This window comes from Varanus komodoensis, unplaced genomic scaffold (genome assembly GCF_004798865.1).
Source record: "Varanus komodoensis strain SLA01 unplaced genomic scaffold, ASM479886v1 scaffold74, whole genome shotgun sequence".
NCBI classification, from domain to species: Eukaryota; Metazoa; Chordata; class Lepidosauria; order Squamata; family Varanidae; genus Varanus; species Varanus komodoensis.
Window position 1 is genome coordinate 200,905 of NW_025336401.1, and position 22,691 is coordinate 223,595.

Sequence of the window (22,691 nt, forward strand, 5' to 3'; positions counted from 1 at the left end):
CAATGGAAGTGGAGAAGAATTTCTTCTTCGCCACTTCCATTGCCTCCTCACAGTGCCATCCAGCAGAGCTCTTTCGAGTGGTACATGGGCTGATACACCCTGGCCCTAAGAAAGATCCCGTACCACCTTCGATGGCCTGCTGTGACGACTTTGTCCAGCTCTTTAAGGAGAAAATCGCTCAGATTCGTCACGAGCTGGACTCCACAAGTGATTCAGATCCTTTAGGGGAGATGCCAATGACTCCATCTGCTCAGATATTATTGGATGAATTTCAGTTATTGCAGCCTGATGATGTGGACAAGGTGCTTGGACAAGTACGTCCCACCACCTGCTTACTTGACCCTTGCCCATCGTGGCTGCTGACCAAAGCCAAACACTGGATCCTGGAGGTCGTTAACGCCTGAGGGATGGCCGGGTGCCCGCTCCTTTAAAGGAGGCGGTAATCAGGCCTGTCCTAAAGAAGGTGTCTCTGGATCCAGAGATGGCCGCCAATTGCAGACTGGTGGCCAACATCCCGTTCTTGGGCAAGGTGTTAGAGCGGGTGGTGGCGGGACAACTCCAAGCACTCTTGGATGAAACTGATTATCTGGACCCATTTCAGTCCAGCTTCAGACCCGGGTACGGTACTGAATCTGCCTTGGTCGCCCTGTATGATGACCTGTGGAGGGAGAAGGACAGGGGGAGTGCGTCCCTGTTGGTCCTCCTGGACCTCTCAGCGGCTTTTGATATGATCGATCATGGTATCCTTCTGCATAGGCTGGCGGGTCTGGGAGTAGGAGGCGCTGCTTGGCAGTGGTTCTGCTCCTACCTCAACGGCCAATTCCAGAAGGTGGTGCTGGGGGACTTTGGCTCTGTGCCATGGCAGCTATGCCATGGAGTACCGCAGGGGTTCATTTGGTCCCCCTTGCTATTCAGTATCTACATGAAACCACTGGGAGAGGTTATCAGAAGGTTTGGGCTGTGGAGTCATCAGTATGCTGGTGACACCCAGCTCTACATCTCTTTTTCAACAAATCCAGGAGAGGCAGTGGCTGTACTGAACCAGTGCCTGGCCAAGGTAATGGGCTGGATGAGGGCCAATAAACTGGAACTCAATCCAGACACGACGGAGGTCCTGTTGGTGGGTGGTTTGAGCTCCTGGGTAGGTGACCTAGTCCTGAATGGGGTTGCACTCCCTCTGAAGGACAGGGTCCGCAGCTTGGGAGTGCTCCTCCACCCAGAGCTGTCCCTGGAAGCTCAGGTGACAGCGGTGGTGAGGAGCGCTTTCCTTCAGCTTCGGTTAATCCACCAGCTGCGTCCCTACCTGGAGGACGATTGCCTAGCGACAGTGACACATGCATTGGTTACTTCCCGGTTGGATTTCTGCAATGCGCTCTATGTGGGGCTGCCCCTGAAGACAGTCTGGATACTTCAGATGGTGCAAAATGGAGCAGCCAGGCTGCTGACGGGGACTGGGCGTTATTGTCATATAACCCCAGTCCTCTTATCAGGTCCATTGGCTTCCCATCGAAGCCCAGGCTCAATTTAAGGTGCTGGTTATTACCTATAAAGCCCTTAATGGCTTGGGACCTGGATACCTAAAGGAACGCCTTCTTCCATATTTGCCCGCCCGCCCCGAGATCGGCAGCAGAGGCCCTCCTCCGGGAACCCTCTGTGAAAGATGTTAGGAGGTAAAGTACCCGGAGGAGGGCCTTCTTTGAGGTGGCACCCCAACTATGGAATGCGCTCCCCAGAGAGGCCCGCCTGGCACCATCACTATTTGTTTTTCAGCGCCAGGTTAAGAGCTTTTTAGTCCAACAATATTTTAATAATTTTTAATATTGGTTATATATGTTTTTAATCTGCAGCCAGGGTGGATCTGAAATTCATTTGTATTATGTTTTATATTATGTTTTATTTATTTATGTAAGCTGTCCTGAGGCCTTCACAACAGGACTGCATATAAATATTCTAAATACATTAAATAAATGAATAAATCTCCAAAATAATGCTCCACCCCCTCCATCTCTGACTTTCCCTCCCAACTTTAGAACAATTTTTCGCAAGCCTCGTGGAGGGATGGGACTAGGCCACGCCAAATGGTCCGCATTCTGCCCTGACGGTTCTGCCCAGCCCCATTAGCAGCCTTGCAATCAGCTCGCTTTTCTTGGTCTTCTACTGAGAGCGATCCCCAGGCAAGGCGGTCCCCAGACGGGGAGACCCGACGTGGCCCCCAGGACTGCTTAGGCACGCCTCCTGGAACGATTCGTTGGCAGCCAATTGTTTCTGAGAATGAACCTTTAAAAAGAAAACTTCCCCTCATCTTTTGGCCATTGTGCACATGGACTGGTTTAGGTTAACGAAGCTGTAAGGTTCATCCATTGAACTACGTGGTTTTGAGGATGTATTCAAATAGCCTATGACTCTGAGTTAGCAGTAACCAAAATGGAACTTTATCCATACAATAAACCTATTGGTTTTAAGATGTGCAGTGACTTGCTTCCTTGGTGAATTGACCGATGTATTGATGGCAGCTCCTGAATTAGGGATCTCCCTCCCTCCCTCCCTCCCCAAATTCTCCTCACTCACAGGTCCTCCTTTCCTCCTGAACGTGCTTTGGCCAGCCCTTCTTTCTCTCAGCTCACTGTTCCTTTCTGCACACCGGTTTCAGTTAGCGTCTCTCTCTCTCTCAGCCATGCAACACCCGACGACATCAGGCCTGGGCTCGCCCTCGCCACGAACAAGTCCTGCCGGTATCCCTGCTCCGGCTGGCAGCTCCCCGCTCCTTGCACCCCCCGCCTGCACGTGCTCAGCCGCCAGCCACTCCTCGCCCCACGTGGGGACAGCGGGGGTGGGGGCGCGGTCGTCCCCCGCTCCCATACTGGATGCCCGAAAGGGCTGCTCCGGGAAGCGGCCTGGTGGAAGATCCCGGACAAACCACGGGAAGGACTTCTTCACGCAGCCACAGAATTCACCCCCAGGAGGTGGGGGCAGGAGGCCACCGAAGCCACGTCCCGGGAGGACAGACCCAGGAGGTGCTGGCGCAGTCCCGTCCTGGCACTGGGCTCCCTGTGGGCATTTGGTTAGCCTCCGTGGGAAATGGTGGCCTGCTGAGGCCTGTGGCAGGACCAGTCGGGACTCTTCGGACGCCCGTCTGGGAGGCCCTCTCCACCCCCCCGCGGACAGCCTCCCCAGGCAAGCTGTGCCCTGCTTCCCCTCGAGGCAGAGTGCGGGGAGCGGAGACGGGCTGACGGGGCGTCCGGCAACAGCAGGGGTCGGCCTCGATGGCCTTCATGGCTACGCCACGATTCTGTGAGGACTTGCTGCTGCTCCCCCGCTGAAGCCACGGGGCAGCGCGCATGTGGTGCTGCGCCCAAGTGAGCTGGGGAACAGGCGGACACACGCTCCCATGCACCCCTGGACTCTGCCCTGCATTTGTGGCAGGCCAACACACACCGGCTGCTTGGGTTAGCAGACATTTATTTTGTTTCCGGACACTCTGGAGTGATCGAACACTGAAAGGCACACAGGACACAACAGCCGCAACCGTGAGGAGGACTTCGCTTGCATTTAGGGCTCATGGGAGCGCCAACAAGATGCAAGTCCGTGGGCTAACGGGGCAGGGAGAAATCTAACGATCAAACAAGCGTGGGGGCCACCTGGCCCTCGCAGCGTCTGGTCCAGGCACAAAGGCTCCCGGGAGATGCTCTAACAGGGAGCCCCCGAGGCACTCCGAACCCACGTGCTTCACTACGGCACCACAGCAGTCTCCTCTCTTGGCCGAACACCTGCTGGCAAGTTGCATGCCAAACCCCCCACAAGCGTGACCGCTCTGGGCAGCCCAGCCCCATCTCTACTGCTGCAGAGGCTGCCAGCCCGGCCATGGCCACCCAAGCCAAACCGCCTCATGGTCTTTCCAAAAGCAGGGGCTGCGGACAGATGGCACACGCAGGCTTCCATCCTAGGCGGAGGCGAGCCCACCGTGGCATCCCTGCTCCCAGGGTTTCTCTGGAGGAGCCCGGCTTTGCTCACTCAGGTCTGCCTGGCACGGCCACTGCCCCAAATGGCCTTTGGCCAAGTCCCGAGTGAAGCAGGTGGCGCCCCTGAAGACCCCTGAAGTTCTGGCTAGTGATGGCATCCACGGCCACGGGAGGTGGCGATGGCCGCCAGTCTGGAAGGTGGGGCAGACTCCTGAGGGAGGGGGCCGCCTGGGGCTCCTGGCCTGGCTGGCCGTGGGCTCCCTCCTTCACCAGAGGTGGCCTGCTGGCACACCCCAGCCGCTGAGGGGCTCGGGCAGGAGGCGGCCTTGCACCCCGCCCGCCGGAGGGCTCCTGGGGGCAGCTGCTTTGCCGCCGGGAGCACGGAGTCCCGGAAGAGTGGAGCTGGAAGGGGCCGCGGGGTCCAGCCGCCTGCTGTTCTAGCCTAGACGGACCTTGAGGCTGAGCGGCGTGGCTTTTCTCGCATTCTTACATCCCTTCCTGCCCAGCCCACCTCCTCTTGTGCTACTGCGAAAGCAGCTATGTCCGTGGGCATCTAAGCAGGGGTCAACGGAGGCCAAAGGCCACGAGCAGGGAGGCCGCAACAGCACCGCTGCCCATGCGGCCTGTCCGGCGGTTGGGCAGGTCGGCTTCCTCATCTCCTCAGCCAAAGCCATGTGCTGAGCAGGCAGGTGGAGAGCAAGGCCGAGTAGAGCAGCAGCTCCTTCTGGTGCCAGGCCACGCGCTGCTCCTCCAGCACCTGCAGCCGCCCAGAAATTCTCGTCAGCTGCACCTCGGAGGAGGGAAAAGCAAGGGGGCAAGTCCGGTGGAGGAAGGAGGACAGACCCCAACCCAGCCCCCTCCCCGCCACCCACTCCCCATGCGCACAGGTGCAGCGCAGCCTCTGCAGGGGAAGGGCTAGGAGGCGGCGCCTCGCGCGGGGTTCTCCTCCTCCCTACCTGCTTCCTCATCACCAAAATCTCTGCCGCACCCAAGTCCTCCAGGGAGCTTCCCAGGGCCGGGCTGGCCTCCCAGGCGCTGACGGGAGAAAGGAAAGGGAGGGGGCTCGGCGTGAGCAGGCACCGCACGGGCAGGGCCTGCAGGAGCCGCAGGCAGGGAAGGGCGGGTGGGAAGGTGGCACTTCACAGCCTGAGGCTAAAGCCCCAGCCCCGTTCCGCGCTCGGAAGCCCCCTGGGTTGGCCGCCGAACCTGCGGGCAGCCTGGCAGTGGCATCGCCACGGAGCACGGCAGGCTAAGCGGGCCCTGCAGGCTGCCCCCCATGCCCACGAGGGCCGCCATGCAGCGGTGCAATGCCAGCGCATGCCAAGCCACCGCTGCATCCGCTGCGCACGGGCTGTGCAGCCGGAGACACCGCCCAGCTCCCCAGACACAAGCAGCGGGCCAGCCAGAGCGGCATGCAGGTGACCCCGGGGCAGCCCCCGCTCGGAGGGGGCAGCCACCCTGTGCCCACCTGGCCACCCCTCCTGCGGAGCAATCGGGCTCAGCCCGTGGGGAACAAGCCCAGCCACTGCAGCCGGGATCCCGCGTCCATCCTTTCCCCAGAGGCTTCCTCCAGACACCAAGTAGACCCAAATTCTGCTACTTTGGGACATAGGAGCCCACACTGGGAAGGAGTCGGAGGGAGGTGCTGCTGCTGGAGAAAAGCAGAAACACATGTTCCACTGAAACGCCGAGACCTCAGCCCATCCTCAGACTTCCAGCCCTGGTGTGCTGATGGCCCGAATTCTTCTGTGTTCACCTGCAAATATCTTCCTTCCACCACTACTGCACACTGATTTCAAAGCAACCTCTTTAAACCAAATGAACTGAAAAAATTAAAAATCAACACATTTTAGAAGCTGTGAGGCCCTAGACATCCAATATATGTGCCAACATGACGTTTTGGTCTTGTTCAAGACACTACCCGAATCTCCTTGGCAGTCTCACTCACCTGCACCCCAGATGGCCAGAGAAATGTATGCAAATGTATGCACTGCACATCAATTCCCACCTTTCCTCACATTGCCAAGGGGAAAGGAAGTCCTGGTCCTCTTTCTTTGCTCTCTGTCTGCCATGTACAAATCTGGAGGGTGAACTTGTTCCATTCTACATTCACCACTAAGGGTTGAGAGGAGCACAGAAGGGGCAACCCAAATGCATGCAGCTGAGAGACGGCGTTGGCACGAGGAGGCGCACCTCATCCAAAGTGGGTCCTCACACTTTCTGCTCAGGAAAAACACCCCTTTCCATTCCAGAGGTCAACAGAGCTCCTCAGCACTTCACAAGCCAGATGAGACGGAAAGGTACATCTTCATATTCTATTTTATTCTTAGCTGTCTCTACTCCAACTATTACCTTTTTCTGCTTTTTCCTTAACATTCCACCCCGTTTCAACTGCCAGAAACTTAAACTTTTGAGCCCCTGTTGCTCTTTAAGGCCTGTCTGTGCACTTTCTTCCAAACCCTGCATTTGCCCTCATTCCTTTCTCCAAACGTTCCTGTCCCACATTCAAATTGTATCAGGCTGAAATGTTAGCCTGTCCCCTCATCTTCTCCTTTACCAGCCACACACACACCTTGCTATGAGCTAAAACTGTGAGGCAAGGTGTCACGCCAATCATCTTCTTTTTGTTGTGAACATGCACACACCAGAAACCGAAACTGTCCTCTTTTGAACGCACACACCTCCTTTTCTGTGCCACTGGCTGCAGGTCGCCTTGCTGTCCTCCTCTGTCTCTGTCTTGCATTAATGTCCTACCAGAGGGTGGACATCACCGTGGCTCAACATCTTTCAAGTTGGTCACTCTAAGCAAAGGTTTGCCTGGGCACCCAAAGTTTAGCATCAAAAGATCCCTCACGATTGTGTTTGGTTGAAGTGTATGTCATATGCATGTCCATGTGAATTACAGCCCATGGCATAGCGTGCTGCGCAGGTGGAACCGTGGCAAATCGGCCTGATGGCACCAGGCAGGCCGAGCTGACATTCAGGAGCAGTGCGTTCCTAGCGATCACCACGCAGAAGCCAGCCAACCCAGCTCTCAGACGCCTGGCACATTTCCCCGATTTCAGGTGGGACCCAGAGCAGAACAGTGGGGCAGGCAAAACTCTCCCGCTTTGGGGGGGGGGGCGCCCAGGGAGTCTGCCCTGCAAGCAAATCCACCACGTGGCAAAAGCGGAGCTGCAAACCTGCTGATGAGCACAGCCAGTGGGGATGGGGGGCGGGGGCGGGGCTGAGCCCAGAGGCTGCCCCAGCACGGCAAGCTGGCACACACACCCGCTGGCAGGAGGGCCTGCGCCGGCCGAGCAAAGCCGAACGGAGTCACCTGAGTCGGGCTGGGCCGGGCTTCCAGAGCAGCTGGCAGAGCTGGTGCCCCAGGAGGCGCAGGGCTCGGAGGACATTCTGCGGGGAGTAGATCCTGCCCTCCGACGGGAATGGAGGGAACTGAGGCGGGGGGCCTGCTCGGCTCCAGCCAGCCAGGGGCACACTGGGCCCCAGCCTGCAGGACACATGGATACAACCTGGAGCCTTGGCACGAGAGGCGGCACGAGCGCTCGCTGGCGTGTTCTGAAAGCCTCTCAGGAAACTATCTTTTCAAAAGCAGTCACAAATCCACCAGACAAATCTTTTGAAGACAAAGCATCCTTTAAAAGGTGAGTGTGCTTTGGCCTGGAGACACAGAAGGCTCCAGCAGACCAGCTGCAGTTTGAAATCGAAGCCGCTTGACCCGGGAGGGAGCCCTCCCCATGGGGAGCCTGCCCCTGTGCGGCAACGCAGGCTGGAAGGACCCTCGGAGGCTGGGCTCCAGGCAGGCCCTGCAGGCCAAGATGCTGCCTCGGCGTCCCTGGGGAGCCCCCAAGCCTCCACCTGCATCTCCAGCAGCAGCAGGCATGCCTCCTCCTATGGCAACCTGGGGCGGGAGCCAAGGACCACCAAGCCACACGGGACCCCTCCCTGCATCCAGACCACCCCCTGCTGATTCTGAAAATCTGCGGCTGCCTGCCTCTCGTGACCCCAGACCTCAGGCGAAGAAGCATCGCTGCTGTTCCTGCACTGAATGCCTGTGTGAGCCAGAAGCTCTTCAGAACCTTTGAAATTGGACCCACTGGCTCCGGCACTGCCCTCTGGAGCGACGGAGAGCGCCCCTGCTCCATCATCCACGCGATGGCTCTTGGGTTCTTGTGTGGCTCCGGGCGGCCCCCAGGGGCCTCGTGCCCCGCTCCCTCTCCCATGCAGCTGCCGATTCCAAGGCCCAGCCCTCTGCCCCAGCACCTGTTCAACCCCAGTGCGGCCAGCCCAGGAACCGCGGCCCGGAACCGCAGTGCAGCTCTCATGGCCAGGCAGGCAGGCGCGGCAGAGCCAGCAGCGCAGGTGGGGCTGGGGCGGGACGTGTTGGCGGGGTCAGCCCTGAGTGAGCAGGCAAGCAGCAACGGAGGGCGCAAGGCCCTTATCCAGCCTGGTACTTCCCACAGAGGCATTGTTTCCTCCTCGTGTGCAAGAAGCTTGCCTTCTGTGGCCCAGGATCCTTTCCACTCGCCTCTTTCTCCTCGCCCCCCAGGAGATTTCAGGCCGCTTCTCTTACCATCCTTGCCTCTGCCTGACTCGGCCCGTGGCCAGCTGAGTGCTCTCCAGCAGCACGCCCTCCTTCTGGGCACCAACTCGGAGTTCCTGCGGGGAGCAAGAGGCAGAGACGGGCTGGCGGGAGGGAGGGCGGGAGCGGGCTCTGCAGGCAGCTCGTGTGTGGGACTCCGAGGCAGCTGGCTTGGGCCCTCTGGAGAAAGGGCTGCTTCCAGCAGGAGCCGGCCGACAGCTGCAAAGAGCCTGCCGGCGTGGGAAGGGCTGAGGCAGGAGGCCGGTAGCCTCACCTGCAAGTTTGCTGCTACCGAGCTGGTCAGCTTTGGGAAAGGAAACTGTTGCGATGCAGGGGCTGTTGCTGGCATGGAGGGCTCACCGCCACTTCTTATTCTAATGCCATGATGCTCTTCCTCCTGCGCCCAGCAAGATGGCCTGCTCCTCTCCCAGAGGATACAACTGGCATTAACTCGGGACTGATTTGCCATGAGAAGATCGTACCCCTGCTGTGCAGAGCATGTCTCTCCTGGGAACCCAACCTCAGTCTGCCCATCTGCGTCTGAGCCCTCTGGCCCCCCCCCCCGCCCGCCTCTGGTGCGGAGAAACAGCTGCCACCACCCCTCCTCTGCCTCCTTCGTCCTGATGCGACGACCCGGGTGACACCATACCGGCAGCTGGTTGCTTCGGTGGGATCCCGAGCAGGGCACAAAGCTCAGGAACGGATGTGCCCCATAAACGGCAGTCTGGGCAGCCGGCTCTAGCGGAGGCTCGCTGACATCCGGCCAGGGCTGCCGGAGCTGGTTCCCCAAGAGAGGGCGGAGCGCGGCGTCCGGCATTTCTGCAGAGGGCAGGTAGGGAAGAGAAGGGTGAGGCGGAGCACGTCCCCGCCAGCCCCACACGAGGAACGGGAAAGGACGGGGCCAGCAGGACTCTCACAGTCACACCTGAAGGGGCTCCTCCAGAACCCAGCTCTGGCACGCCCCTCCTCGGCCCCCCCCCCCACCACTGTGACCTGCCAGAGATTTTGCTGGCAGGCAGAGGATCTGCCCTGCCCTCGAGCCACCAGGCTGGGCCTGACGGCGCCCTCGGACCAGACCTGCACTTCTTGGCTCTCTAGGCAGGATCCGCTCTTGGTGCCGCTCCCCCTTGGCATGAATGCAGAGGCTGCAAACCCACAAGCTGCAGCCCGGCAAAGCGCCGGGCCCCAGTGCCGCTCCCTTGCAGTCCACCTGGCCCAGCTGCGCACCTCGTGTGGGCAGCTCTGTGGAGGCAGCCATGCCCACATGGAGGGCGCGCACCCTCCGGCTGGAGAGGCACCCGCCCGCACGGCCCACAGGAAACCAGAGCCGTGCTGGGCCGGCCACCTCTGCATCCACACTTTGGGGGTGATGAAAGAGTGTCTGCTGCCAGACCTTGCTGCAGGCAGCATCCCCAAAACCTGATGCCGCGTGGAGAACTCAGCTGCCCATCACACCCCGCAAGCCATGCTGGGAACGGCGCTTTACCCGCCAGCAGCAGCCTGTCAGGAACGTGCATCTGAAGGGACGGGCAGAAGTCCTCCAGCATCCTTTCCGCTGGGCCGCCCGCACCAGAGTCCTCTGCCGCCCTCAGCCGCTGGGGGACTCGCATGCCCCTGTCGATGGCCTCGGTGAAGTCCGCACTGCAGGGGGCCTCCTCCAGCAGCGGGCGCCCTGCAGGCCACATGGCCGTCTCTCCCCAAGCCTCAGCAGCAGTGGTGGCAGGAGCCAGGGAAAAACACCTCTTCCTTTCTGCTGGGAAAAGAAGGCACCATCATCATTTTGCTCTCCCTCAGGTGTGCGCGTGTGCTGGGGAGGCAACTCGCCCTTATGGTCTTCACCCCACCTTTCTTCAGCAAAGAAGATGCAGTTCAGCCATCACATCAGAGCGCGGCTACGGCACACGGGGACCAGGATGGGGCCGCTGATGCTTCCGCTCCACTCCACTGGATGGAAACATGGCCCGTGACCGAGCTCTCTCAACCTGCTGGAGGTCGCCTGGCAGGGCTGGGGTTCCCCTCCCGCCATTTCCTTCCTTCCTGGTCCACATGACCAACAGACGGTCAGGCCAGAGCGCAAAGACTCCCAAGCCCTCAGAAGGCCTTCTTCTGAAACGGCAACATGTGCCAAGGCCTCGCATGTCGAACAGGATCAAGCGAGAAGAGTCAGAGCATTGGCGGGGGTGGGGAGGGGGGCTGCTGGGTAGGCAAGCCACAAAACCCATCAGCCTTTGCTTGGTTCATCAGGTAAAAGAAGCAGATACGCAGAGTGGTTCTCCTATGGTTCTCCAGATGGCGGACGACGGCAATCAAAATGGTGCCTGAGCTCTTTTCTGTTCCTTGGGGGAATGGAAGGACTGACTGAGGACCCTCCTCCTCACCCTCCTGCAAGGCATCCTCTCCCGTGGGCCCCTGCTGCAGGTCCAGTGACGCTGGAAGGGGCTGAACATCTTCTGGGTCTTTGTGCAGGACACAGGAAATTATTCTGGTCCAGTGGTACCCCGGCTCACGAACGCCTCAGTTCACAACCAAATCGGGTCATGAGCAGAAATTTCATAAAAATTTTGCCGTAGGTCACGAACTCTGCATTGGGTGGTGAGCGCGCCCGCCTTCCCTGCAGGGATGCGATCACAGTTGTGCTGGGGGGCGGGGGGTAGAGGGCCGTGATTGCGCCCATGCTCCCTGCACAAGCGCGCCTGCACCCGCCTCCCCCCCAGCGCAGCCGCAATTGCGCCTGTCTCCCCGCCCTGCACGATCGCTGGGGGGAGATGGCCGCGATCTTTGTTGTTCTTTGTCACTTCGCTTCATTTTTGTGAGTAAAAAAAACAGTTGCAGAACAGATTAACCTTCTTTACATTGAACCTTATGGGGAAATTGGACTTGGCTCACGACCAGTTTGGGTCACGACCAGAGTCCTGGAACGGATGAAGTTCGTGAGCCGAGGTACCACTGCACCAAGGGCCCCTGGCGCCCTCTGCTGGGCAGATCAGAGGCCACCAAGAGTGGGACGCAGCTAGCGGCAAGGAAGGGGAGCACCCAAGAGCAGCCCACACACCAGCAGCAGCAGGGGCACGAGGACCCCTCCCGAGGCTGCCCTGCACTAGGAACCTGCAAGGAGCCCCCAGGTGGCCACACCTGCGAGGGCTGCCTGCATTACAGGTGGGTGCCAGAAAGTGGAGGCACCCTGTCATTTCTGCCACCAAACACAGCTTGATTCGTGTGTTTTCAGCTGAGACTTTGTGCGGAAGCAGACCATTCTGCAATCTGAAGGCAGACGGCCCCCATGGGCCAAAGGGGCTTCTCTTGGGACAGCTGCACGCTCCAGCAGCGGCAAAGCTGCCACTGTTCATGGGGCTGTCCATGGTGCTAAGCCTGGGTGAGGCCGGGCCCCAGACTATGCACAGTGCCTTAAAGTATGGTGCGGGGTCTGCAGCTGCTCCCACATTGCCACCAGCTCCCCGGGGACTCCCTTCAGCAGACCCTGCAAGAGCCTGGCAGCCGCTGCGGGGAGCCCCGGGGCCACGGCCGGCTCCCTCCAGCCTGGCAACACAGGAGTTCGCCGCTGGTGATCCTCAGCCCCACTGGGGACGAGTGGACTGGAGCGCCCCCTGGCGAAAGCTCTGCGACCGCCAGCCCCCACCTTTGCTCTCCCGAAGGCTCGCGGGCGCCCACTGCCCAGGGACGGCCCTCCCGGCCTCTGTCTGCAGGCCGGACGCAGCCTGGCCCAGCAAAGCCACCAGACTGTGGCAGGGCGGCCTCACCAGGCCACAGAAAGCTGGGTGGAGGGGGACACAAGCCCCCAGGGGAGCAGCAGCTGCAGCTGTGGGACGTGGGCTGGGACCGAGCAGGGAGCAGGACGCCTCTGTCCCTGGCCGATGAATGCCTGCCTCGAACTTCAAGCGGCACAATTCGTTCTTTGCTCCAATTAACTCACTTGTGACATTTTAGGGCCTTCAGATTAATCAAAACTGAAGGGTGGGTGTACCAAGAAAGAAATTCTGATTTGGCAATCCTCTGGCTGGCAGGAAACAAAGACTGGGGTGACAAGAAAAATAACTCTGCATCTCAGAAAGCTGGAAAGGCTTTGAAAAGCAGTGGGGGAGAGCCAAAGAGCAGAGGTGTCTGCCCCTTTGTAGCCTAGGTAGGATGCCGCTGCCCCGTTTTTCAAGCCCTTTTCTGAGCAATTCTCCCTTTTAGCTTCCCCACGTCCTCTTAAGCAGAACGTGTGGTCTCCCCTCATGCACTTCCAAATCCCCCGACTGGGCACCACTCTTTGAGTCCAGCACTTTTCCCAAGCAGAACACGAAATATGCTCGCATGCACTTGGGTCATGGGCACGCAGTGCAGAAAGCAATGACGGCTGTGCGATGCGCTGTCAGCAAGCACATGGCCCGCCAGGACTGGGTGAAGCAGGCTTTGCTGGCAAGGCGGAATCAGTCTGCCATGGCTTGGGATGTGTTGCTCATGGACACCTGGAGATCTCCGGGGAGGGTGAGATGTAATTGCTTGTTTTACCATAATATTTATATGTTGCCCTATTCCCATAGGCTCTGGGCAGTTTACAAGAAATTAAACCAACAGTGAGCAATATTGATAAGGACAACATATCAAATAAAGCAGACCCGAGAACTAATCTGGAAAAGCCTGTTGGAAAAATATATGATTTTAACTCCCTCTTAAAGGTGGGACTTTGGGAATCTGATGCATCTCCCCTGGCAGACCATTCCTCAGCACAGGGGCAACACTGACACCGTGCTCTGAGTAGCTACGGAAGGAGGCTTCGGAAGATTATCCCCAGAGGACCTCAGCCGGGGAGGTGGAATGCATGGGCAAAGGCACTCCTGACAGTATTTTGGACATAAGCTAAGAAGGGCTTTAAAGGTAATTGCCAGCACCTTGGACTGTATCTGGAAATGCCCTGGCAGGCAGTACAAGACAGGTGAGCATCTCCATGATGTCCCGGAGACCAGCCTGGCTGCCCTATTGAGGCAAGCTGCGGCTTCTGGAGCAGGCACTCCGCTAGCCCCAAGCAGCACACAGTGGGAATTACACCTGGAAGTTGCCAGCGCATGCACGGCTGTTTCCAGGCCATTCTCCTCCAGGAAGAGGCACGAAGGACAAATCAGCCGAAACTGACAGCAGGCACTCTTGCCCACAGCTTCTGTCTGAGCTTAATGTCTGAAGGGCCAGGTCAAGTAGCACCCCCAAAGTGCAAACACAGCTTTTCAGCAGAAGTGTGACCCCCACTGGAACAAAGAAACAGAGCAAGTCAGAAGGGGCCTCCCGGGCCATCTAGTCTGACCCCCAGCTCCAGCCAGCTCCGCTCACGACATGCCCACCATGTGCATGTCCAGCCTGTGCTTGAACACCCTCACCAATGGGGCCACCACCTCCCATGGAAGCCCCTTCCATGCCCTTGGGGTCCTGACTGTCAGGAAGTGCTTCCTGGCATCCAAATGGAACCTTGGTTCCTTGAGCTTGGCTCTGTTGGAGCATGTCCTGCCCTTCTCTGCAGGGGAGAACAGGTCTCTACCCACCTCCGTGCGACACCCCTCACAGCCCTATATGATACCAAAAGATCCCGTCTGAGTCTCCTCTTCTCAAGGATGAAAAGACCCACCTCCCTCAGTCTCGCTTCATACAGCTTCCCCTGCAAACCAGCCACCAACCTTGTGGCCCTACACTGCACTGACTCTAACCTAGCTATATCCTTTCTGTAATGAGGGGCCCAAAACTGAGCACAATACTCCAGTTGCGGGTGCACCAGAGTCATACAGAGTGGTAGTAATACCTCCCTCAATCTAGAAGCCACACTTCTGGCTATGCAACCACGGGTGGCATTCGCCCTCTTGACCACCGCATCACACCACTGACTCATGTTTAGCCTGCAGTCAACCAGCACCCCGAGGTCCCTTTCACAAGTGCTGCTCTCCAGCCACTTGTCACCTAACCTGTCTTTATGACCCCCATTCCTGTGCCCCAAATGCAAGACTTTGCACTTTTCCACATTGAACGCCATCCTGTTGTCTCCTGCCCACTTCCATAGTCTGTCCAGATCCTTTTGGATCTAGAGTACCTGCTCCTCAGTTGTGGCCACTGCCCCGGTTTTAGTATCGTCTGCGAATTTGATCAGCAGACTGTTCACCCCTTCTTCCATGTCATTGAGGAAAAGATTAAACAGGATTGGCCTCAGGACAAAGCCCTGGGGGACCCCGCTTGTCACTGACCGCCATCCCAATGATTCTCCACTAATGGTTACCCTCTGCTTTCCGTCAGCCAACCATGCCCTAATCCACCGGACAGTGCATTGGTCTATCCCAAAACTCCTCAATTTCTCAACCGGGATACCATGGGGCACTTTGTCAAAGGCCTTGCTGAAATTCAGGTAAACCACATCCACTGCATCCCCTCCATCTAGCCATCTCGAAACCTTGTCATAGAATCCCACAAGGTTTGTCTGGCAGGTCCTGTTTTTGCGGAAGCCGTGTTGTGTGGCTGCCAGCCTCCCTTCCCTATCTAGCACCGCTAGATCTCTCCCTATAATGAGCCTTTCCATTGTTTTTCCTACAATGGACGTGAGGCTAACCGGTCTGTAATTCCCCATGTCCCTTCTACTACCCTGTTTGAAAATTAGGACCACTGACGCCACCCTCCAGTCCTCTGGAACCTCACCCGTTCTCCACGAGGCCTCAAAAATGGAGGCCAGCGGGCGTGAGAGAACCCCTGCCAACTCTCGAAGTCCTCGGGTGTAACCCGTCAGGGCCTGGTGGCTTTGTAACGTCCAATGCCCTGAGGAGCCCCTTGACTCCTAGGGGGGTGACTCTAATCTGTGCCCCTAAGTCCCTGGAACTGGCTGACACACCTCTAATCCTGGATTTGGAACCTTAACAGGAAACACCTCCATTTCATCTGGATTCAGCTTCAGTTTGTTCTTCCTCATCCAGCCCTTCGCCAACCCCAGGCAGTCATGCAGAGAGGAGACAGGACCCCTAGAAGCCACAGCAGTTGATGAGAGCCAGTGTGGTGTAGTGGTTAAGAGCCTGGGACTGGGACTCAGATGATCTGGGTTCGAGTCCCTGCTCAGCCATGGAGCCAACTGGGTGACTTTGGGCCAGTCACAGACTCTCAGCCCAACCTACCTCACAGGGTGGCTGTTGTGGGGATAAGATGGAGGAGGAGATGTAAGCTGCTTTGAGCCCTTTGTAGGAAAAAGGCAGGATATAAATCGAAATAATAAATAATAATGAGGAGAAGTCGCTCTGGGTGTCATCGGAGGATGTCAAGCACCACTGGCAAGAGCCCGGATCCTTGTGGAACACTGCAGGTACCCTCCTTTTTGGAAGAACAATGGTCTCCATCTGGAACCGACCTAACCACTGCAAAGCACTGCCTCCAATTCCCAACCTTCTCAGACCGTCCAGAAGGATACTATGGTCAGCAGTATCAAAGGCTGCTGAGAACCAACGGGGCACGTGCCCTGTTGGGGCCAGGACCTGCCCAGCCCTGCCAGCGTCTGCGGAACCAAATACGCCTTTGCAGACATTTGCAGGGAGCAGCCGCAGCATAAAAGCCCTCTCGGCACTGCTGCTCTCTGGCACAGCCAGCGACTTGAACCTCTCTCCTGCCTCTCCTGCCCATCCGTTTCCCCTGCTGCCCCTCCTCCCGGGCCCACCTCCTCCCAAACAAGGCTGTCCTTCCAGGACTCGACTCCTGGACTATTTTCATGAACTGGGCTACCCTTCTGTGAAACACTGGACTGTTGTCGGCCCTGACTGTCACCCCAGTCTCGTCTCTACGCCCTGCCTGGGACCAGCGCCTTGGTCCCAGCATTCTGCCCATCCAAGCCTGCCGCCCAGGCCCAGACCTTACACTCCCCCGACAATTCTGAGTTGAAAACTGCCCACCTGGGCAGCCAGAACAGTCTCAGCTCCATGCCCTGCTCTGATGCCAGTTTCAAATGGGTCCAGAAAATCAGGACCACCTAGAGGGGGAGAGATACTGCCTTCCAGATCACCTTGCAGAGAAGGGGCAACTTGGAGACTGGTCTGCAGTAGTTAAGGTCTAGGGCGCTCAGATTAGGTTTCTTAGCCCCCTTCAGGCAGGCAGGGCCCCGCCCTCTCCGAAGGGGACATTCCGCTAAGCCGTAATAGCGCCGAGCTTGCACCCGCGGACTCCCAGCCAAGGGCATGGATGGAAAGGGCGGGTGGTGTTCCTGGCCAGCTCAAGCAGCCTGTCAACGCCATCAGGACTTACAAATTGAAATTGATCCAGGATAATCTGATTCATGGAGCTGCTGGACACCTCTGTGTCGGTCTCGACCTCCACGATTGCATCAAGCTCGGCTCCTATCCAGGAATTTTCATCTGCAAACAAATCTGCAAATGGTTGTTAAAAGCATCCCAGTGAGCAACAGATGGCGCTAAAGCTCGGCAGGGGGCCCTGGGCTTGCGCCAAATCCCACGCGCCCCGAAACAGCTCGGCGGAGCGCGGTTTTGCAGCCGCCAGGCAGCGGGCAGGGGGCGGCGCTGCCGCAAGGCGCCCGCCCGCGGAACTGGGCCCTTCCCGAGGCACGGTCCCTCTCGGCGCCGCAGACACCCGGGGAAGGGCGTCCCTTGCCGGCCGGCGAGCAACCGAGGTCGTCCCGCTGCCGGGCTCCACGCGGCTCAGCAGCAGGCGGCGGCCTCGGTCCGAGGCGGGGTCGGGCGCCGCTGCCTCCGGCGGTGCGGGAAACGGCGGGAGCGGCGCGGCGGCCCTGCTCCGACAGGTGCAGCGCCCCCAAAAGCCGGGCCTGCGCCGGGCGGGGCAGCGGGCGCCGGGGACCGCGCCCCCCCCCCCGCACGGCACGCGCGGGCTCGCGGCGCTCGCTCCCGGAGCGCGCCCCCCCCCCGAACGGGGCTTCTGCACGCACCCGTCAACCGCCACCAGCCGCTCCCGCCCGTGACGTCACCGGGGCCGCCTGTGCCCCCATTGGCCGCCGGCTGCCCCGCCCGCGCTCCCGGGCCCCGCCCTTCGCCGGGCTGGGTTGCTGCGCCGAGCGATTGTGCGCGCAACCCGCGCTGGGCCGCGAAAGGGCATTTCGAAGCCGCGGGGAAAGGGGCCGCCGCCTCTGTAAGCCACTCGCAGGGCTTCGAGGCCGAAATGCGCCATTTAGGCCGGGGCGCAGCTCGGGCCAGCAACCGGGCGCCTCCCAAAGGACCTCCTCCAGAGCGACGGCCTATGGGGCAGAGCCTGCGCCCGAGGCGAAGCTGACACACTGAAACCGTTTGGGTCAGGGGGCTTCTAAAGTACCAGCAACGTGGAGGAAACGTTCCATATGTGACCCACAGCTGAATGCACGGGGCTTTCCAAAATCCAGCTCCTGCCGCAGAATGGCAAATACTTGACTGGATAACTAGAATTAACTTGGGCTGAATAAAAGTCATGCCAAGGAATGAAGAGTTTGGCCACCCCTTTTCCTTGCTTAAGAAAATCAACAGCGATTAAAGCTACCCTGGACATATCTGAGAGTGTCTTGTGTTTTTTTTTAATAAAATGTGTTTTTCACAGAAACAGACCAGATTGTACAGAATAGAAACAATGGGGGGAGCATGAAAACTGAAGACCTGAAGGCCTTTCTGCACCAGTTTTTGGGTGAGCCGTTCATTGCTCACCTTGCTACAGTCAAGGCCTAGTCAGGTAGCAAGGAGGCAGTGGGGATGAAAGGGGAGGGCAGAAACACAGGAGGAAAGGCCAGAGTGCAGCGGCCACAGCGAAGGGGCTGGAGCTGGAAGGGTGCAGCTGAGGGGGCTATGGGAAAGGAACAGCAGGGGCCAGCGGGCATTTGGGAGGTCAGTGGGCTGGGGCCCACTGGAAGGGGAAGGGAGCTGTTTGCTTCCTCTTACTGGCCCCCGGGCCAGCATGGAGGGTGATTAATGCCCGCAGGCGCTCTGGGCAGCTATCCTGCTGCAAAACACGGTGGATCTGTCAGGAGGAGCAAAAGCTGAGGCCCAGCGGAGCAGAGCCATCACTGACAGACTGGGCTGCGCATCTGGGGACCGTGGCATCCCATTTGGAGCCAGTGGGGCGGAGCAGCTCCGTGAGCATCTCCCAGCCGGAGAAAGCCTCTCCCCAGCACTGCCCCATGTCTGTGGTGCCTTCATGAGAGGCTCACCGGGATCATGTCGACGGACTTCCCGTCAAAAATGTCTTAGAACTGTGCCCCACAGGACAGCAGGGGGCTTGGTAAACCTCAAAAAGTGGAGCAAGATCAGCACAGAACATTAGACGGCACAATTCACATTTACAGTCAAACCAGCCCAACCTCTTCCATGGGGAGAGGGCCCACCCTCGCCCACCCTCCCAGCTCAAATACTGGGGAGATCTAGGATTAATCCCACTGCTAGACTGGCTAGACTGGTCTCATGTTTGGATTTGGGAGAAGCTTTGGAAGAATGGAGAGAGCACAAACTGCTGTCTTTGGTTGTTCTCATCTGCTGCTGTTCTGCCCAAAAGGAAAGAAACAAAAGTAACCTGGAGGTGGATATTGAGGCACCGGTGTGCCCTGAAACAGACTGGAGGAGAACTACATGGAGCCTCGAGAGCGTATCTGATGCAGCCCGCTAGAAGAATGGCTGGAAACCCCCTTTCTCACCGGCGCCCGGCATCAGGCATGCTCACGCCCCATCCTCAGTGCCTGCAGACCAAGCGGCTGTCCTCAGGAGCTCTGTGCAGGAGTCTGGGTGACTCCTCGGGGCGGGGGGGGGGGGGGGGATTTCCTCGGTCTTTCCCCTTCCTCCCCTGCTTCTTTATTCAGTGATTTCTTTGTGCTAGTTTTGTGCACTGCCCCCATACCCCCCCCCCCCGTGTTACACGCCGTCTCTTTTGGTTTCAACAAAATGTAGCGATGCGGTAAAGCGGCGCGCACATACACACAGAGGGTGCCTGGCTCTGCTGAAGCACCAGTGAGACACCGGGGGCACACGCTGTGCGGATGGGGGGGGTCCGGGGTGAGCCCTCGATTGCACCAAATCTGCAGCGGCAGCTCCTGCCTGCAGAGGCCCTGCCTGGGGCAAAGGCGCCTCATCTGCGGGCCGGAAAGAATCATCCGCCCGCTGGGCCACGGTCGCGAGGCTCCGGCCCCGCATTCTCGGAACGAGGCCAGCGACCGCGGGGGCATGCCCAGAGCGCGCCAAGGCGGCACGTCGCAGCCGACAAGAGGAGGCAGGTGTGGCGATCTTCCCCTCAGCTAGGAGGCTGCAGGGGGCACTCTGCACGCAGTGGGAGGCGGGGTGGGGGCCCAGCTGCAGCCCAGGCAAGAGCCCCTTCGCCAGAGAAGCCAGTCTGCTCGGGAGCAAAGGGGAAGGCTGCCCATGGGGCAGGCGAGCCGCAGGGGCCTCCAGGCCTCTCTGCCAGCTCCCTTCCGCAGCCGCCTCAGCGCAGGGAGCAGAAGTGCCAGGGGCCCTGCAGGCGAGACCCGGAACATGCAGGGACTTCTAGGCAGAACAGTGGCGGGAAGGACAAGACGTCCTTCCCAAACAGCAAGGCAGAAAGGGGAATGGGCCCATCCAGCAGACCAACTGAGGCAGAGAAGAGCCGATGCCGTCAAGGTCCCACGACCTCCCAGGGCGGCTTCGCTCAATGGACGGCTCAGCCACCGGCAGGGCAGGGCAAAGGTTTCTGGGGGGAGCTTCTGTCTCCCCTGGGGCTGCTTCCAGGCAAATGGCAGCTTTTTGGGGAGGGATGGGCACCCCTGCTGGGGAGCCTTACAGGGGGCTTCCATAGGCACAGCAAGGGAAGGAGGTCTTTCCTGCCTGCTTGTGGAGAGCACTGGAGGAAAGGGGGCTTGGATGGCACCTGCAGCAGCAGGCGGGCAGGGAACAGACGGCCTCATGCTGCTGCAGGTGGCAGCCCACTCCCTTCCTGCCAGGTCAGACCCTCCAGGGAGGCCCGGGCTTCCAGCTCCACCGGAGCACCCTGGGCTCTCAGCCAGAGCAGGTCTGACGTCTGGCAATCAGCCCTCCTGGAGGACACACCCAGGAAGCCCCAGCCACTGAGGTTGCTCATCGCATGGGCAGAGGCGCCCCCTCCTGCCCAGCAGAGCTGCACCCCCTGCTTCCCACAGGCGTCCCAGGGAGGGAGGCCAGGGGTGCCCCCAGGCCCAATCTGCCCGGGCCGGCTGCATCGCCCCATGGGAGGAGAGCGCCAGCTCCCAGTGCCGGTGCCTGGGTGGCCCCGCAGCCTCCCAGCAGGTGGCGGGAGCGGCATCCACAGCGGTTCTCAGGATGTTGGTGAGCGTGGAAAATAAGGCTTCTCTGTGGTGGCCTTGGCTGGCCAAGAGGAAAGTGGGCAGCAGCACCAGACAGCTACTTCGCGGGGGCGGCCGCCGCAGCCGCAATCTCCTCATACACGGGCGGCGAGTCGCTGTAGGAGACGGTGGCCTCTTCCCCACTGCTGCTGCCGCAGTCAGAGTGCCCCGTCACCTCCTCATAGGATGGGGGCGGGGTGGCGCTGGACAGCCTGGACAGGGCCAAGGCAGCATGCTCGGAGGGACAGAGGGCCCAGTCCACCTGGCCCGCGGGCCCCGGGCCCCCCCGGCCCCCCCGGGCCCCTCTGCTGCCAGAGTCCCGCCGGCAGGGAGCCTCGGCCCGGCTGGGCGAGGCCTCGTGGCACACCATCACGCGGGACAGGCTGCAGCCGGCCCTGCTGGCCAGGTAGCGGCTCTGGCCGTAGGAGGGCCGGTGCCGCGTGGCCTTCTGCAGCTGGCACCGCCAGATGATGAACAGGGCGATGATGACCAGCAGTGCCACGCCCAGCAGTGGCACCACCATGTACATGGCGTCAGAGCGGCCCGTGCTGTCGGCCGGGTCCTTGACGGAGTAGGCGTAGCCCTTCCAGAACTCCATCTGCGGGTGGAAGAGAAGAACCGTCAGCCAGGACTGCCCCCCTCTCCGCAGGGCCACAGCCCTTCCGGCCGGGAGGGACGGGGCACCGGGGGCTGCCGCAAATGGCCAAGCGAGGCAAAGCTCTCAGCCAAGCCCGTGCAGCTGCAGCTGCTCCCCGAGGTGCCCCTAGGCCAGAAACGGTGGCGTCACCTCGGCCAAGCGAACAAGTATGCCACCCAAACCCCTCCCCACTGAAAAGCAGCAGCAAGAAGCCAAATCGCCAAACAAAAAACCAGGCGGCCTGCCTTTCCCCCACAGCTAAAAACAGCCCCTCCTGGCCTTTCCGTCTTGGTGTCAGCTCCTTTTTCTTACCAGTCCTCTGGGAATTCCAGTGATCTATCTGTCTGTCTGTCCTTCCGTCCATCCGTCTTTCCTTCCTTCCCTCCTTCCTTCCTTCTGTCTTTCCTAGCTTCTGCAAATCTTCAGCTTCTCCCTAACTGCTCCCTCCTCCTTCCGCATCATGCGGGCAATGGAGCCACCTTTCTATTTCCGCCCAGCACCTGGTCCGTACTGGGCCCATAGCAGAAGTGGGGAGAGTGAACCATGTGGCTCCACACACACAACGAGGAGCCCTGGAACGGAGCCTCGGCCGGCCTCTCGCTGCCAGGCTGCCGCTTTGCTCGCCCAGTGAAGGGGCCGCACCGCTGCCTGGGCACGGCCACTGCAGAGGCCCGGGGGGAAGGGTCGGCCACGGCAGGCCTGATTTTGGGGCGGGGGAGGCATGCTGTGCTCGCTTCCTCCTTGCCTGCTGCCGCTGCCCGGGAATGCCACCTACCGTCTTCTCCTTATTCTCAAACACCTCCTTGACCTCCTCGTAGCTGCAAATCTCCTCCACACACTCCTGCTCGATGGTGCCCTGCCGGAATTCCTCCAGGAAGCCATTGGCTCGAGGGAAGCGCTTCAGCACCGCGTGGGCCTTCTGGGCGGCCAGGAAGGCTGGAACACAGGAACACGCGGCTACCGACAGGCCTCCCCACAGAGGCCGGCGCAGAGCTGGGCTGCCCCAGCAGAGGCCTGTGGAGCCCCTCTGTCTCCCGGGCCTGCTCTCCATGATCTCCTCTCTGCCCAATTCCAGGCCCACCCACCACACCTCGCAGTTAAGCCCACCATGTCAGCCTTAATAAGCCATCCCCAAGTTTACACATAGGGGGAAAGGGGCGTGCCTTCTCAGCTCAAGCCCAGTCAACAAAGTGTGACTGATTTATAGCATCGATTCATCTTCTTACGTTC

The 22,691-nt window shown here is 59.6% G+C and overlaps 2 protein-coding genes across 4 annotated transcripts; both read right to left on the reverse strand.

Annotated features, from left to right (window-relative positions):
• Positions 1 to 3,442: 3,442 nt before the first annotated feature.
• Positions 3,443 to 16,931, reverse strand: LOC123034909 (fetal and adult testis-expressed transcript protein homolog). 3 transcript variants are annotated; one of them, XM_044452679.1, is made up of 6 exons: positions 16,795 to 16,931; positions 10,031 to 10,294; positions 9,194 to 9,363; positions 8,536 to 8,621; positions 4,916 to 4,994; positions 3,443 to 4,743 (listed from the first exon to the last, which is right to left on the reverse strand). In XM_044452679.1, exons 2-6 carry the CDS (start codon positions 10,227 to 10,229, stop codon positions 4,612 to 4,614), a joined length of 666 nt encoding a protein of 221 aa, XP_044308614.1. In that variant the 5' UTR covers positions 10,230 to 10,294; positions 16,795 to 16,931; the 3' UTR covers positions 3,443 to 4,611. The 3 variants fall into 3 exon arrangements, with proteins under 3 accessions (XP_044308614.1, XP_044308613.1, XP_044308615.1); XM_044452678.1 differs by having other exon boundaries at positions 3,443 to 4,749; XM_044452680.1 differs by lacking the exons at positions 3,443 to 4,743; positions 4,916 to 4,994 and adding an exon at positions 7,170 to 7,452.
• A 3,951-nt stretch (positions 16,932 to 20,882) lies between these two features.
• On the reverse strand, positions 20,883 to 22,512 carry PRRG3 (proline rich and Gla domain 3). The gene is made up of 2 exons (XM_044452706.1): positions 22,237 to 22,512; positions 20,883 to 21,422 (listed from the first exon to the last, which is right to left on the reverse strand). The coding sequence occupies exons 1-2, from the start codon at positions 22,510 to 22,512 to the stop codon at positions 20,883 to 20,885; spliced, it is 816 nt and encodes a 271-aa protein (XP_044308641.1).
• Between the last annotated feature and the right edge of the window lie 179 nt (positions 22,513 to 22,691).